Source organism: Oncorhynchus gorbuscha, linkage group LG22 (genome assembly GCF_021184085.1).
Source record: "Oncorhynchus gorbuscha isolate QuinsamMale2020 ecotype Even-year linkage group LG22, OgorEven_v1.0, whole genome shotgun sequence".
Classification (NCBI taxonomy): Eukaryota; Metazoa; Chordata; class Actinopteri; order Salmoniformes; family Salmonidae; genus Oncorhynchus; species Oncorhynchus gorbuscha.
In genome coordinates this window covers 33,948,653-33,965,923 of record NC_060194.1, presented here as the reverse complement: position 1 = coordinate 33,965,923, position 17,271 = coordinate 33,948,653, and the positions used below count along the sequence as shown (strand labels likewise).

The following is a 17,271-nucleotide window of genomic DNA, read 5'->3' as shown; positions in this document are numbered from 1 at the left end:
ACAGGAAGTGCCTATTTCTCATTTCACCAAGGCTTAACTTCAACCCAATTGCCAAGACTGGCGACATCGTGTGGAAGCTGTAGGAACTGTAAACTCGACGCTATCTATTTCCCTTGCCATAGACAATACAGAGACTGGCGGAGGGATATTTTTGTTTTGTTTTTTTGTGAACAGTTTTCCTTGGGATTTTGCCTCCTACACACGTTCTGTTATAGTCACAGACATGATTTAACCAGTTTTAGAAACATCAGAGTGTGTTCTATCCACGCATACTAATCATATGCATATACTATATTCCTGACATGAGTAGCAGGACGTTAAAGTTTTGCGCGATTTTTAACAAAAAGCTGCAAAAATTCGCAGCCTCTTTAAGAGGTTTTAAAGTTCACCTAAGAGCATGCTGGACAATCTCCAGCTCTGAGGAAAAGGAAGTAACTAGAGAAAAGTACACAATCCAAGTGATAAGTTCCAGCCATCTCTTGTGATTACGTTTAGTTAGCGTTCATTGTTTTAGCCAAGGCCCTTGTGTGTCCTTCAGAAATGTGAGGACATATTTCTTACTCTTCATGTGTTGTGGACGCACTTGGCAGCGATAATGTAGTTTCTCTTTCTTATACTATTTGACATTGTTACCGCGAACCAGCCACTGCAAGCTTGCAAGATCTGTTGTTTTTTGTCATCTCATTTCGGACATTTTGCATTAGATTTTATAGTATAATGTCCCCAAGGGCCTTGTTTATATGCCTTGTGGTTGTATGGGTGTATACTGTATAGATTATATGGGTATTTTGTTAGCTTTGAGAATATGGATGCAGCTATACACACTGAACAAAAATATACATGCAACAATTTCAACTATTTTACTGGGTTACAGTTCATATAAGGGAATCAATCAATTGAAATACATTTATTAGGCCTTGGTCTATGGATTTCACAACTGGGAATACAGATATGCATCTGTTGGTCACAGATACCATAAAAAAAGTAGGGGCGTGGATCATAAAACCAATCAGCATCTGGTGTGACCACCATTTGCCTCATGCATTGTGACCCCATTTGGCCTGTTTAATGTTGTCCCACTCCTCTTCAATGGCTGTGAGAAGCTGCTGGATATTGGCGGGAACTGGAACACGCTATCGTACATGTTGATTCAGAGCATCCCAAACATCCCAAAAACCGCTTGCCAACACGACAGCATCTGCCATCTGCCCGGTACCGCTGAAACCTGGGATTCATTCATGAAGAGCACACTTCTCCAGCATGCCAGTGGCCATGGAAGGTGAGAATTTGCCCACTGAAATTAGTTACGACGCCAAACTGCAGTAAGGTCAAGACCCTGGTGAGGATGACAAGCACTCAGATGAGTTTCCCTGAGATGGTTTCTTTGGTGCTACTTGTAGTGCTGTGTGCTGAATTTAATATTCACACGGAAAAGTACACAGTCCCACTCCAAAAGACTTTTGGAGCCATCATCGACTCACTGGGTTCTGTCCAAAATGTCTCCGGACCTAGTCACTGCCACAGTCATACTCTGGACCTAGTTTTTCCCGTGGAATAAATGTTGGGGATCTTAATGTTTTACTCATAATCCTGGACTATCGGACCACCATTTTATTTCGTTTGAAATCGCAACAAATAATCTGCTCAGGCCCCAAACAAGGTTCATCAAAAGTCATACTATAAATTCTCGGACAACCCAAAGATTCCTAGATGCCCTTCCAGACTCCCTCCTCCTACCCAAGGACGTCAGAGTACAAAAATCAGTTAACCACCTGGCTGAGGAACTCCATTTGACCTTGCGCAATACCCTAAATGCAGTCGCACCCCTAAAAACCAAAAACATTTGTCATAAGAAACTAGCTCCCTGGTATACAGAAAATACCTGAGCTCTGAAGCAAGGTTCCAGAAAATTGGAACGGAAATGGCGCCACACAAAACTGGAAGTCTTCCGACTAGCTTGAAAAGACAGTACCATGCAGTATCAAGGAGCCCTCACTGCTGCTCGATCATCCTATTTTTCCAACTTAATTGAGGAAAATAAGAACAACCCAAAATGTATTTTTGATACTGTCGCAAAGCTAACTAAAAAGCAGCATTACCCAAGAATTGGCTTTCACTTCAGCAGTGATAAATTCATTAACTTCTTTGAGGAAAAGATCATGATCATTAGAAAGCAAATTACGGACTCCTCTATAAATCTGCGTATTCCTCCAAAGTTCAGTTGTCCTGAGTCTGCACAACTCTGCCAGAACCTAGGATCAAGGGTGAGACTCAAGTGTTTAGAACTATATCTCTTGACACAATGATGAAAATAATCAGGACCTCTAAACCTTCAAGCTGCATACTGGACCCTATTCCAACTAAACTACTGAAAGAGCTGCTTCCTGTGTTTGGCCCTCCTATGTTGAACAAAATAAACGTCTCTCTATCCACCGGAAGTGTACCAAACTCACTAAAAGTGGCAGTAATAAAGCCTCTCTTGAAAAAGCCAAACCTTGACCCAGAAAATGTAAAAAAAACTATCGGCCTATATCAAATCTCCCATTACTCTGAAAGATGTTAGAAAAAGCTGTTGTGCAGCAACTCACTACCTTCCTGAAGACAAACAATGTATACAAAATGCTTCACTCTGGTTTTAGACCCCATCATAGCACTGAGACTGCACTTGTGAAGGTGGTAAATGACATTTTAATGGTGTCAGACCGAGGCTCTGCATCTGTCCTCGTGCTCCTAGACCTTAGTGCTGCTTCTGATACCATCGATACCATCGATCACCACATTCTTTTGGAGAGATTGGAAACCCAAATTGGTCTACACGGACAAGTTCTGGCCTGGTTTAGATCTTATCTGTCGGAAAGATATGAGTGTCCTCTGACAAATCAAATGTAAATGTTGGTGTTCCTCAAGGTTCCGTTTTAGGACTACTATTGTTTTCACTATATATTTTACCTCTTGGTGATGTCATTCGGAAATATAATGTTAACTTTCACTGCTATGCGGATGACACACAGCTGTACATTTCAATGAAACATGGTGAAGCCCCAAAATTGCCCTCGCTAGAAGCCTGTGTTTCAGACATAAGGAAGTGGATGGCTGCAAACTTTCTACTTTTAAACTCGGACAAAACAGAGATGCTTGTTCTAGGTCCCAAGAAACAAAGATATCTTCTGTTGAATCTGACAATTAATCTTGATGGTTGTACAGTCGTCTCAAATAAAACTGTGAAGGACCTCGCCGTTACTCTGGACCCTGATCTCTCTTTTGATGAACATATCAAGACTGTTTCAAGGACAGCTTTTTTCCATCTACGTAACATTGTAAAAATCAGAAACATTCTGTCCAAAAATGATACAGAAAAATGAATCCATGCTTTTGTTACTTCTTGGTTAGACTACTGCAATGCTTTACTTTCTGGCTACCCTGATAAAGCACTAAATAAACTTCAGTTAGTGCTAAATACGGCTGCTAGAATCCTGACTAGAACCCGAAAATGTGTTCATATTACTCCAGTGCTAGCCTCTCTACACTGGCTTGCTGTTAAGGCAAGGGCTGATTTCAAGGTTTTACTGTTAACCTACAAAGCATTACATGGGCTTGCTCCTACCTATCTTTCCGATTTGGTCCTGCCGTACATACCTACACGTATGCTACGGTCACAAGAGCAGGCCTCCTAATTGTCCCTATCATTTCTAAGCAAACAGCTGGAGGCAGGGCTTTCTCCTATAGAGCTCAATTTTTATGGAATGGTCTGCCTACCCATGTGAGAGACGCAGACTCGTTCTCAACCTTTAAGTCTTTACTGAAGACTCATCTCTTTAGTAGGTCATATGATTGAGTGTAGTCTGGCCCAGGAGTGTGAAGGTGAACGGAAAGGCTCTGGAGCAACGAACCGCTCTTGCCGTCTATGCCGGTTCCCCTCGCTCCACTGGGATTCTCTGCCTCTAACCCTCTAACCCCATCTTACATCCGGCGCCGACAGAGATAGCTGCCTCGCTTCGCGTTCCTAGGAAACTATGCAGTTTTTTTTTTTTTTTACGTGTTATTTCTTACATTGGTACCCCAGGTCATCTTAGGTACATACAGTCGAGAAGAACTACTGAACATAAGAGCAGTGTCAACTCACCATCAGTACGACCAAGAATATGACTTTCGCAAAGCGGATCCTGCGTTCTGCCTTTCACCCAGGACAACGGAATGGATCCCAGCCGGCAACCCCAAAAAACGACTTCGAAAAGGGGGAAAACGAAGCGGTCTTCTAGTCAGACTCCGGAGACGGGCACATCGTGCACCACTCCCTAGCATTCTCCTCGCAAATGTCCAGTCTCTTGACAACAAGGTTGATGAAATCCGAGCAAGGGTAGCATTCCAGAGGGACATCAGAGACTGTAACGTTCTTTGCTTCACGGAAACATGGCTCACTGGAGAGACGCTATCGGAGACGGTGCAGCCAGCTGGTTTCTCCACGCATCGCGCCGACAGAAACAAACATCTTTCTGGTAAGTAGAGGGGCGGGACGTATGCTTTATGGTTAACGTGACGTGATGTGATCATGACAACATACAGGTACTCAAGTCCTTCTGTTCACCTGATTTAGAATTCCTCACAATCAAATGTAGACCGCATTATCTACCAAGGGAATTCTCTTCGATTATAATCACAGCCGTATATATTCCCCCCCAAGCAGACACATCGATGGCTCTGAACGAACTTATTATTTGACTCTTTGCAAACTGGAATCCATATATCCGGAGGCTGCATTCATTGTAGCTGGGGATTTTAACAAGGCTAATCTGAAAACAAGACTCCCTAAATTTTATCAGCATATCGATTGCGCAACCAGGGCTGGAAAAACCTTGGATCATTGCTATTCCAACTTCCGCGACGCATATAAGGCCCTGCCCCGCCCTCCTTTCGGAAAAGCTGACCACGACTCCATTTTCTTGATCCCTGCCTACAGACAGAAACTAAAACAAGAAGCTCACGCGCTGAGGTCTGTTCAACGCTGGTCCGACCAATCTGATTCCACACTCCAAGACTGCTTCCATCACGTGGACTGGGATATGTTCCGTATTGCGTCAGATGACAACATTGACGAATATGCTGATTCGGTGTGCGAGTTCATTAGAACGTGCGTTGAAGATGTCGTTCCCATAGCAACGATTAAAACATTCCCAAACCAGAAACCGTGGATTGATGGCAGCATTCGCATGAAACTGAAAGCGCGAACCACTGCTTTTAATCAGGGCAAGGTGACTGGAAACATGACAGAATACAAACAGTGCAACTATTCCCTCGGCAAGGCAATCAAACAAGCTAAGCGTCAGTATAGAGACAAAGTAGAATCTGAATTCAACGGCTCAGACACAAGAGGTATGTGGCAGGGTCTACAGTCAATCACGGATTACAAAAAGAAAACCAGCACCATCACGGACCAGGATGTCTTGCTCCCAGGCAGACTAAATAACTTTTTTGCCCGCTTTGAGGACAATACAGTGCCACTGACACGGCCCGCAACTAAAACATGCGGACTCTCCTTCACTGCAACCGACGTGAGGAAAACATTTAAACGTGTCAACCCTCGCAAGGCTGCAGGCCCAGACGGCATCTCCAGCCGCGCCCTCAGAGCATGCGCAGACCAGCTGGCTGGTGTGTTTACGGACATATTCAATCAATCCCTATCCCAGTCTGTTGTTCCCACATGCTTCAAGAGGGCCACCATTGTTCCTGTTCCCAAGAAAGCTAAGGTAACTGAGCTAAACGACTACCGCCCCGTAGCACTCACTTCCGTCATCATGAAGTGCTTTGAGAGACTAGTCAAGGACCATATCACCTCCACCCTACCTGACACCCTAGACCCACTCCAATTTGCTTACCGCCCAAATAGGTCCACAGACGATGCAATCTCAACCACACTGCACACTGCCCTAACCCATCTGGACAAGAGGAATACCTATGTGAGAATGCTGTTCATCGACTACAGGTCGGCATTTAACAACATAGTGCCCTCCAAGCTCGTCATCAAGCTCGAGACCCTGGGTCTCGACCCCGCCCTGTGCAACTGGGTACTGGACTTCCTGACGGGCCGCCCCCAGGTGGTGAGGGTGGGCAACAACATCTCCACCCCGCTGATCCTCAACACTGGGGCCCCACAAGGGTGCGTTCTGAGCCCTCTCCTGTACTCCCTGTTCACCCACGACTGCGTGGCCACGCACGCCTCCAACTCAATCATCAAGTTTGCGGATGACACAACAGTGGTAGGCTTGATTACCAACAACGACGAGACGGCCTACAGGGAGGAGTTGAGGGCCCTCGGAATGTGGTGTCAGGAAAATCACCTCACACTCAACGTCAACAAAACTAAGGAGATGATTGTGGACTTCAGGAAACAGCAGAGGAAACACCCCCCTATCCACATCGATGGAACAGTAGTGGAGACGGTAGTAAGTTTTAAGTTCCTCAGCGTACAAATCACAGACAAACTGAATTGGTCCACCCACACAGACAGCATCGTGAAGAAGGCGCAGCAGCGCCTCTTCAACCTCAGGAGGCTGAAGAAATTTGGCTTGTCACCAAAAGCACTCACAAACTTCTACAGATGCACAATCGAGAGCATCCTGTCGGGCTGTATCACCGACTGGTACGGCAACTGCTCCGCCCACAACCGTAAGGCTCTCCAGAGGGTAGTGAGGTCTGCTCAACGCATCACCGAGGGCAAACTACCTGCCCTCCAGGACACCTACACCACCCGATGTCACAGGAAGGCCATAAAGATCATCAAGGACAACAACCACCCGAGCCACTGCCTGTTCACCCCGCTATCATCCAGAAGGCGAGGTCAGTACAGGTGCATCAAAGCTGGGACCGAGAGACTGAAAAACAGCTTCTATCTCAAGGCCATCAGACTGACTAACATTGAGTGGCTGCTGCCAACACACTGACTCAACTCCAGTCACTTTAATAATGGGAATTGATGGGAAATGATGTAAAATATATCACTAGCCACTTTAAACAATGTTACCTAATATAATGTTTACGCTCTGGATAAGAGCGTCTGCTAAATGACTTAAATGTAAATGTAAATGTAAATGTAATATCCTACATTATTCATCTCATATGTATACGTATATACTGTACTCTATATCATCTACTGCATCCTTATGTAATACATGTATCACTAGCCACTTTAACTATGCCACTTTGTTTACATACTCATCTCATAGGTATATACTGCACTCAATGCCATCTACTGTATCTTGCCTATGCCGCTCTGTACCATCACTCATTCATATATCTTTATGTACATATTCTTTATCCCCTTACACTTTTGTCTATAAGGTAGTAGTTTTGGAATTGTTTGCTAGATTACTTGTTGGTTATTACTGCATTGTCGGAACTAGAAGCACAAGCATTTCGCTACACTCGCACTAACATCTGCTAACCATGTGTATGTGACAAATAAAATTTGATTTGATTTGATTTTTTGATTTTTTATTACTGGCTTACTGGTGCTCTTCCATGCCGTCCCTAAGAGGGTGCGTCACTTGAGTGGGTTGAGTCGCTGACGTGGTCTTCCTGTCTGGGTTGGTGCTCCCACTTGGGTTGTGCCGTGGCAGAGATCTTTGTGGGCTATACTCGGCCTTGTCTCAGGATGGTAAGTTGGTGGTTGAAGATATCCCTCTAGTGTTGTGGGGGCTGTGCTTTGGCAAAGTGGGTGGGGTTATATACATTTACATTTAACATTTAAGTCATTTAGCAGACGCTCTTACCCAGAGCGACTTACAAATTGGTGCATTCACCTTATGACATCCAGTGGAACAACCACTTTACAATAGTGCATCTAAATATTTTAAGGGGGGGGGGGTGAGAAGGATTACTTTATCCTATCCTAGGTATTCCTTAAAGAGGTGGGGTTTCAGGTGTCTCCGGAAGGTGGTGATTGACTCCGCTGTCCTGGCGTCGTGAGGGAGTTTGTTCCACCATTGGGGAGCCAGAGCAGCGAACAGTTTTGACTGAGCTGAGCGGGAACTGTACTTCCTCAGTGGTAGGGAGGCGAGCAGGCCAGAGGTGGATGAACGCAGTGCCCTTATTTGGGTGTAGGGCCTGATCAGAGCCTGGAGGTACTGAGGTGCCGTTCCCCTCACAGCTCCGTAGGCAAGCACCATGGTCTTGTAGCGGATGCGAGCTTCAACTGGAAGCCAGTGGAGAGAGCGGAGGAGCGGGGTGACGTGAGAGAACTTGGGAAGGTTGAACACTAGACGGGCTGCGGCGTTCTGGATGAGTTGTAGGGGTTTAATGGCACAGGCAGGGAGCCCAGCCAACAGCGAGTTGCAGTAATCCAGACGGGAGATGACAAGTGCCTGGATTAGGACCTGCGCCGCTTCCTGTGTGAGGCAGGGTCGTACTCTGCGGATGTTGTAGAGCATGAACCTACAGGAACGGGCCACCGCCTTGATGTTAGTTGAGAACGACAGTTTGTTGTCCAGGATCACGCCAAGGTTCTTAGCGCTCTGGGAGGAGGACACAATGGAGTTGTCAACCGTGATGGCGAGATCATGGAACGGGCAGTCCTTCCCCGGGAGGAAGAGCAGCTCCGTCTTGCCGAAGTTCAGCTTGAGGTGGTGATCCGTCATCCACACTGATATGTCTGCCAGACATGCAGAGATGCGATTCGCCACCTGGTCATCAGAAGGGGGAAAGGAGAAGATTAATTGTGTGTCGTCTGCATAGCAATGATAGGAGAGACCATGTGAGGTTATGACAGAGCCAAGTGACTTGGTGTATAGCGAGAATAGGAGAGGGCCTAGAACAGAGCCCTGGGGGACACCAGTGGTGAGAGCGCGTGGTGAGGAGACAGATTCTCGCCACGCCACCTGGTAGGAGCGACCTGTCAGGTAGGACGCAATCCAAGCGTGGGCCGCGCCGGAGATGCCCAACTCGGAGAGGGTGGAGAGGAGGATCTGATGGTTCACAGTATCGAAGGCAGCCGATAGGTCTAGAAGGATGAGAGCAGAGGAGAGAGAGTTAGCTTTAGCGGTGCGGAGCGCCTCCGTGATACAGAGAAGAGCAGTCTCAGTTGAATGACTAGTCTTGAAACCTGACTGATTTGGATCAAGAAGGTCATTCTGAGAGAGATAGCGGGAGAGCTGACCAAGGACGGCACGTTCAAGAGTTTTGGAGAGAAAAGAAAGAAGGGATACTGGTCTGTAGTTGTTGACATCGGAGGGATCGAGTGTAGGTTTTTTCAGAAGGGGTGCAACTCTCGCTCTCTTGAAGACGGAAGGGACGTAGCCAGCGGTCAGGGATAAGTTGATGAGCGAGGTGAGGTAAGGGAGAAGGTCTCCGGAAATGGTCTGGAGAAGAGAGGAGGGGATAGGGTCGAGCGGGCAGGTTGTTGGGCGGCCGGCCGTCACAAGACGCGAGATTTCATCTGGAGAGAGAGGGGAGAAAGAGGTCAGAGCACAGGGTAGGGCAGTGTGAGCAGAACCAGCGGTGTTGTTTGACTTAGCAAACGAGGATCGGATGTCGTCGATCTTCTTTTCAAAAATGGTTGACGAAGTCATCTGCAGAGAGGGAGGAGGGGGGGGGGGGGGGAGGAGGATTCAGGAGGGAGGAGAATGTGGCAAAGAGCTTCCTAGGGTTAGAGGCAGATGCTTGGAATTTAGAGTGGTAGAAAGTGGCTTTAGCAGCAGAGACAGAGGAGGAAAATGTAGAGAGGAGGGAGTGAAAGGATGCCAGGTCCGCAGGGAGGCGAGTATATCCTGCCTGTTTGGCCCTGTCCGGGGGTATCATTGGATGGGGCCACAGTGTCTCCTGACCCCTCCTGTCTCTGCCTCCAGTATTTATGCTGCAGTAGTTTATGTGTCGGGGGGCTAGGGTCAGTCTGTTATATCTGCAGTATTTCTCCTGTCTTATCCGGTGTCCTGTGTAAATTTAAGTATGCTCTCTCTAATTCTCTCTTTCTCTCTTTTTATCTTTTTTTCTCTATCTCGGAGAACCTGAGCCCTAGGACCATGCCTCAGGACTACCTGGCATGATGACTCCTTGCTGTTCCCAGTCCAACTGGCCTTGCTGCTGCTCCAGTTTCAACTGTTCTGCCTGCGGCTATGGAACCCTGACCTGTTCACCGGACGTGCTACCTGTCCCAGACCTGCCGTTTTCAACTCTCTAGAGACAGCAGGAGCGGTAGAGATACTCTCAATGGTCGGCTATGAAAAGGCAACTGACATTTACTCCTGAGGGGCTGACTTGTTGCACCCTCGACAACAACGATAATTATTATTATTTGACCATGCTAGTCATTTATGAACATTTGAACATCTTGGCCATGTTCTGTTATAATCTCCACCTGGCACAGCCAGAAGAGGACTGGCCACCCCTCATAGCCTGGTTCCTCTCTTGGTTTCTTCCTAAGTTTTGGCCTTTCTCTGGAGTTTTTTCTAGGCACCGTGCTTCTTCACCTACATTGCTTGCTGTTTGGGGTTTTAGGCTGGGTTCCTGTACAGCACTTTGATATATCAGTTGATGTAAGAAGGGCTATATAAATACATTTGATTTGATTTGGAGATACTCTTAATGATCGGCTATATGAAAAGTCAACTGACATTTTCTCCTGAGGGGCTGACTTGTTGCACCCTTGACAACCACTGTGATTATTATTATTTGACCCTGCTGGTCATCTATGAACATTTGAACATCTTGGCCATGTTCTGTTATAATCTCCACCTGGCACAGCCAGAAGAGGACTGGCCACCCCTCATAGCCTGGTTCCGCTCTAGGTTTCTTCCTAGGTTCTGGCCTTTCTAGGGAGTTTTTCCTAGCCACCGTGCTTCTACATCTGCATTGCTTGCTGTTTGGGGTTTTAGGCTGGGTTTCTGTACAGCACTTTGAGATATCAGCTGAGCATCTCTTTGATCATTCATTAGTGTAGTCACAGACGCCAGAGAGTGAGAGAGAGAGAGAGAGAGAGAGAGAGAGAGAGAGAGAGAGAGAGAGAGAGAGAGAGAGAGAGAGAGAGAGAGAGAGAGAGAGAGAGAGAGAGAGAGAGAGAGAGAGAGAGAGAGAGAGAGAGAGAGAGATGAAATATTAGTGTGTATGTATTGGGTGAAGTGGATATACAGTATATCTGGGGGTAAATGGGGAGGGAAGGGAGGTTCAAGATGACCATCGTAGCATAGTTATATTTTCACACACAAAGGTTGAGAGAGAATTAAGTAAAATAATATCATGAATCTTATATTGCTAAAAGGTAACTCCTCTTCCCTTATAAATAGCCAGTCAAGTCTGATTTGTGTAGCAGGCCTAGATGTGTCTCCTACCAGACAGCCACTTTCGGCTCTAATGACCTCTAAACTTGACACATCCCCAACCCCCAAACAGACGCTTGATCTGCGGTAGGCCTGTCTCTTTCGCATATCACCTGATGAACTGATGGCAGTGGATCTGTTTCTCATTCCAAAACCACATATCTATCGCTCTTTGGTCGGTTGGCCGCTGCTCCCTCCCACGCATTGTGCACTGAGCAATTGGCTCAGCTGTCTGGCCCACCATGAAGGTGTGTGTGTGTGTGTGTGTGTGTGTGTGTGTGTGTGTGTGTGTGTGTGTGTGTGTGTGTGTGTGTGTGTGTGTGTGTGTGTGTGTGTGTGTGTGTGTGTGTGTGTGTGTGTGTGTGTGTGTGTGTGTGTGTGTGTGTGTGTGTGTGTGTGTGTGTGTGTGTGTGTGTGTTGAAGGGTTTACTAAAAAAGCATAAACAAGAATTTGAAATAGCAAACTGAAATAGTTTTATATTGAAGTTAAAATATAATACTGCATATTTAAATGAGAATGTCAATGTGAATGTCCCTGCACAGAAGTTTTGTGCTAATTGGGGTAATTTTGGTAGGCCGGCCAATCATGGGAAGGTGCACCACTGTTCCAAATTTTCTCCATTTGTGGATAATGGCTCTCACCGTGGTTCACAGGAGTCCCAAAGCTTTAGAAATGGCTTTGTAACCCTTTACAGACTGATATATGTCAATTACTTTGCTTCTCATCTGTTCCTGAATTTCTTTGGATCGTGGCATGATGTCTTGCTTTTTGAGATATTTTGACCTTCTCACTTTGTCAGACAGGTTCTATTTAAGTGATTTCTTGATTCAACAAGTCTATCACTTAAAAACTGCATTTTGTGTTTACTTGGATTATCTTTATGTAATATTAAAATGTGTTTGATGATCTGAAACATTTAAGGGTGGCAAATGTGAAGAAAACAAAATAATTCAGGAAGGGGGAAAACACTTTTTCACAGCACTGTAGTTGACTTTAGCCTACTTTGTTGACATCCTCTCTCAAAATGATTGAAGCTGCCAGGTGACGAAAACGATCCCAGCTAGCACATAACGTTCTGAGAACCAAATGTTTCTTAGAGCTTGGTGAGCCGTTGGTTGTCCTGTGGTTATTTTGCACACAACTTTCCCACAACGTTCCCGGAATGGTGCAGGATAGTTGCTTGGCTTTAGAACATTCTCTGCACATTTAAGGAACTTGACAAAATAACGTTATTTTCTTGCTATTTCATTACTTTAACAGAATGTTTCCTAAAAGTTCAAACATGGTTACATTTTAATTTTGGTAATGTTCTAGGAATGCTTTCCAACTGGTTTGACATTGGGAATGTTCTGAAATAGTTCAGAGAATGATTCAGAAACAACATTCTCCTTTGGGAATATAAAAACTTCACCATTAATTTTCCACCAGGTTTCCTCATGGTTCTATTTAATCATGTTCCCAGAATGTTCAGAGAATTTTAAGGAACATCGTTCTTCTGTGCGAATTTCATTACTTCAGCATAACATTTTTTGCAGGTTTTCTCATTGTTTAATTTCAAGTTGTGTTCACAGAACATCAAGAAAACATTAGTAACGTTCAAAGAACTCATTTTCTACCATTATTTGCAAATAAATTCATTAAAAATCCTACAATGTGATTTTCTGGATTTTATTTCTCATTTTGTCTGTCATAGTTGAAGTGTACCTATGATAAAAAATTACAGGCCTCTCATCTTTTTAAGCGGGAGAACTTGCACAATCGCTGGCTGACGAAATACTTTTTTGCCCCACTGTACATTCCGTTCTCATCGTCAACAAAACTCTTTCTATCCTCTATTTTGTTAAGTGTGTTCAGGCGTGTGTCTACTGTGCTTGGATGTCAGAACAGTTAACCTAAGCTAGCTGTGGTATGACAAGTATTATTGAAACATTCATTGAAAGTTTTAAGGAACTTTTTTCAACCTCCAAATAACCTATAATTTCCCTTTCTCAGAAAGTTAATAAAACCTACCAGAGAAACTTTCAGGGAACCATAGTAAAACGTTCTCACTGCAACCTAAAAATGAATGTTCCCAAAACAGGTGAAATGTTTAACAATTTAAAAATGTTCCGTTTTACCGGTAAGGAAAAGTGTGGCTTTGTTCCCAGAAAATGCAAAACCAACAACTTAGTTCCCACAACTTCAAAGGAACCAAATGTGCTAGCTGGGATGCAGCCTGTCTCTTACTCATAGTTTAATTTATTGATATTTTATGCAAACACCAAGTACCATATAGCCTATAATTATTGATTTGTCTAGCCTATATTTAATGCACAATTGAATCCTAAACCGTTTTGCTTGAGTGAGATCTAAAACAAGTTCATAAGGAAACACCACAAAGTGTCACATGCTCACATCTAATTCATTATAATTATGTAGGCCTAATTTTCAATTTAGTACTTCTCACGTTATATCTCCATGTAAGACAATGGACAAAAGATCAAGATAGAGAGAACCACATGCACACACATTTCCGTCTGTCAGAGAATGTTGTTGTCTGTCTGAATCACACAGACAAAAGGCCCTTGTTTTGACTTGAAGCTGAGAAAAAAACACTAGGTGCCATTTTTTTTGCAGTTGACACGATTTAAAAAAAGGTGTGAAACACCAAGACGCTGCCGGTTCCTGCCTCGTGCCCTTTCCCACAGTCTGTCTTTCTGCGCACTCTCTCAGGGCTCCATGGCACGCAAGGGTGACAGTGGTGCTCATCTCCAAAGTTTCATGCTCATGGAGCCGGAGAGTGAGAGTGCGCTGGTCCGGTCTATCTACTACGGTAAAATCGGTAAGGGGAAAACGGAAAGGTTGCTGGAGAGGCATGGTAGAGAGGGGAGCTTTCTCCTGCGGGACAGTGAGAGTCTGCAGGGAATGTATTGCCTCTGCGTGAGGTGAGTTGATAAACTCACTCTCTGGCCTATACTCTTTTGTGGAGTGAGTTTTGAAATAATTTTACCGATATAAACAGCTTTATGTAAGCTTTCTGTTCATGTTCATCATGAAATTTTAGATACTATAGAATAGGTTGTAGTCATTTCTGACATGACAAAATCCACAATTTGGCCACTTTGAATTGTATTTTAATTCAGGTTCAGGCCTACAAATGACATGATTGATCAAAGACGGTTTTATTTAATGTCATATTGAATATCCTATCATATGGATGTAGAAATGGAGTTGGCATAGGCTATTATACAAAGCTTTTAGAGCGCTCAAGCAAGCATTTTCTTAAATATAAATACTACATTTTGTGTATTTAAATTTTAGGCTGTCACTCGGCTACAAAGATTTATTATTATTTCAGTTCAACTAGATTGTGTGTTAGGACCATTATCAATTGCTGTAACATGAAAAAATAACAATATTGAAAAAAAAATTGAAATGGTCTATTAATTTGCTGAAAAGTACTCATAGAAGTTTAGAGACAAAACAGGGTGTCTTGTACTGAGATGAGTAGAAATATGTCATTAGAACTAAGAGCACTTTCAGAATGAGTGGATCATTTTTTCAACGTGTGTTTCAATGTCGCCAGTTTGTTTTACCTTTGGTTTATATTAACATAAGGTTGTGAAAATGGATATCCTGATTCTGAGTGTAAATCCTTTCTCTCTCTGGTTCAGAAAGACACCGTACGTCCACACTTACAGAATCCACCACTCCTCTGAAGGATGGACACTTCAGGTGAGTTGCTCAGTATTATCGTTGGAACACAAGGGTATATAATTTCCAAAGTATTCATTACACATGAAAAAAACTTGAAACTTGAACTATTACTGCTCACTGCAGTAACTCACTCACTGCTCACACATGTACACACAGGAGTGACTAATACCTTCCATGTAATGCCCACCATGCAAGGCCTTGTAGTCATTGTAATGAGCTGAATAAATACAGTGCCTACCACTTGAATAATTCCACATTTGTTGTGCTATAGCCTGAATTCAAAAGGGATTAAATAGATTCTACTCAGGACATAAAGTTTTAACGCTTTGTATTCAGAACATAAAGTTTATTTCTTTGCCACATTTTTTAAAATTTTACTTTAGTGCCTTATTGCAAACATGATGCATGTTTGGGAATATTTGTATGCTGCACAGGCTCCCTTCTTTTCACTGTCATTTAGGTGGAATAACTACAATGTTGTGGCTCACAGCAATTAACACAGCAATTAAAATCTGTAACTGTTTTAAAGTCACCATTGGCCTCATGGGGAAATCCCTGAGCGGTTTCCTTCCTCTCCGACAACTGAATTTTGGAATTCAGGACTTAGGAAGGACGCCTGTATCTTTGTAGTGACTGGGTGTATTGACACACCATCCGGTGCCTGTATGTAGCCTCGCTGCTGTATATAGCCTTGCTAATGTTATTTTTCACTCTCTTTTTGCTGTTGTTTTATTTCTTTACTTACCTATTGTTCACCTACCTTTTTTGCACTGTTGGTTAGAGCCTCTAAGGAAGCATTTCACTGTAAAGTCTACACCTGTTGTATTCGGCGCATGTGACAAATAAACTTTGATTTGATTAGAAGTATAAATAACTTCACCATGCTCAAAGGTATTCAATATTTTTTTTATTTTGACCCATCTACCAATAGGTGCCCTTCTTTACGAAGCATTTGAAAACCTCCCTGTTCTTTGTGGTTGTATCTGTATTTGAAATTCACTTCTTGACTGAGGGACCTTAGAGATAATTGTGTGTGTGTGGTACAGGGATGAGGTAATTCATTCAAAAATCATGTTAAGCACTTTTAGTGGACACAGAGTGAGTGCATGCAACTTATTATGTGACTGGTTAAGCACATTTTTAGTCCTTAACTTATTTAGGCTTGCCATAACATAGCTTGAATACTTATTGACACAAAATCTAAATTGAATCAATGTTAAATTCAGACTGTAACACAACAAAATGTGGAAAAAGTAAATGGGTTTGAATACTTTCTGAAGGCACAGTATGTGAGAATAACTGCACTTTATTAACAATCAATAAGTAGACAATGAAGTAGCAGCTTAAAATACAACACAATACTGCTAACATAACAGAGTGTGTGTGTGTGTGTGTGTGTGTGTGTGTGTGTGTGTGTGTGTGTGTGTGTGTGTGTGTGTGTGTGTGTGTGTGTGTGTGTGTGTGTGTGTGTGTGTGTGTGTGTGTGTGTGTGTGTGTGTGTGTGTGTGTGTGTGTGTGTGTGTGTGTGTGTGTGTGTAGTTATCTTCTGGGCAGATGCTGCAGTGTTTCAGGAGTCTGGAGAAGCTGATAGAGGGCTGCAGTGAGGGGGTCGGTGCTGACAGCATACCTCCGCTCACACACCCCCTGGACAAAACACAGCTGAGACACGAGAGGCTGCGGAGCGGTAGGATATCAACACACACACACATCACTCACACAGTGCTTGGAATATAGTTGTAATGCTTTTATCTTTTTCAACAGAGACGGCCTATATGGAAATGTGAAGTGGGACAACTTGTACATGTGTGTGTGTTTGTGTGTTTATACGCACATGTGTATTCAATTGAACCCTTAGACAATGCTTTTGTTTTTTACAAAAGTGCACCTGTTTATGTCTGTTGTTCCACAACTAGGCATGTGGTTTCCCATGGAGGGATGCTTTGACGTGTGTGTGTGTGTGTGTGTGTGTGTGTGTGTGTGTGTGTGTGTGTGTGTGTGTGTGTGTGTGTGTGTGTGTGTGTGTGTGTGTGTGTGTGTGTGTGTGTGTGTGTGTGTGTGTGTGCGTGCGTGCGTGCGTGCGTGCGTGTGTGTGTGTGCGTGTGTGTGTGTGAGTTTGCATGTTTATATGCATACATGTGGACCAGTTCTGCCATAAGTGCACACAAGGACATTAAAACTGCCATCTGCCATGGTCTTTCTCTCTGTGTATAATGTACATTATATGACTCACATTAAAAGGATATGTTACTGATGAAGATTTTATTAGTGAAA

At 43.9% G+C, this 17,271-nt stretch overlaps 1 protein-coding gene across 1 annotated transcript; it reads left to right on the top strand.

Moving 5' to 3' along the window:
* Positions 1–13,932: 13,932 nt before the first annotated feature.
* On the top strand, positions 13,933–17,060 carry LOC124010080 (SH2 domain-containing protein 1A-like). The gene is made up of 4 exons (XM_046322421.1): positions 13,933–14,228; positions 14,958–15,018; positions 16,540–16,684; positions 16,762–17,060. Exons 1-4 carry the CDS (start codon positions 14,023–14,025, stop codon positions 16,782–16,784), a joined length of 435 nt encoding a protein of 144 aa, XP_046178377.1. The 5' UTR covers positions 13,933–14,022; the 3' UTR covers positions 16,785–17,060.
* Positions 17,061–17,271: the final 211 nt, after the last annotated feature.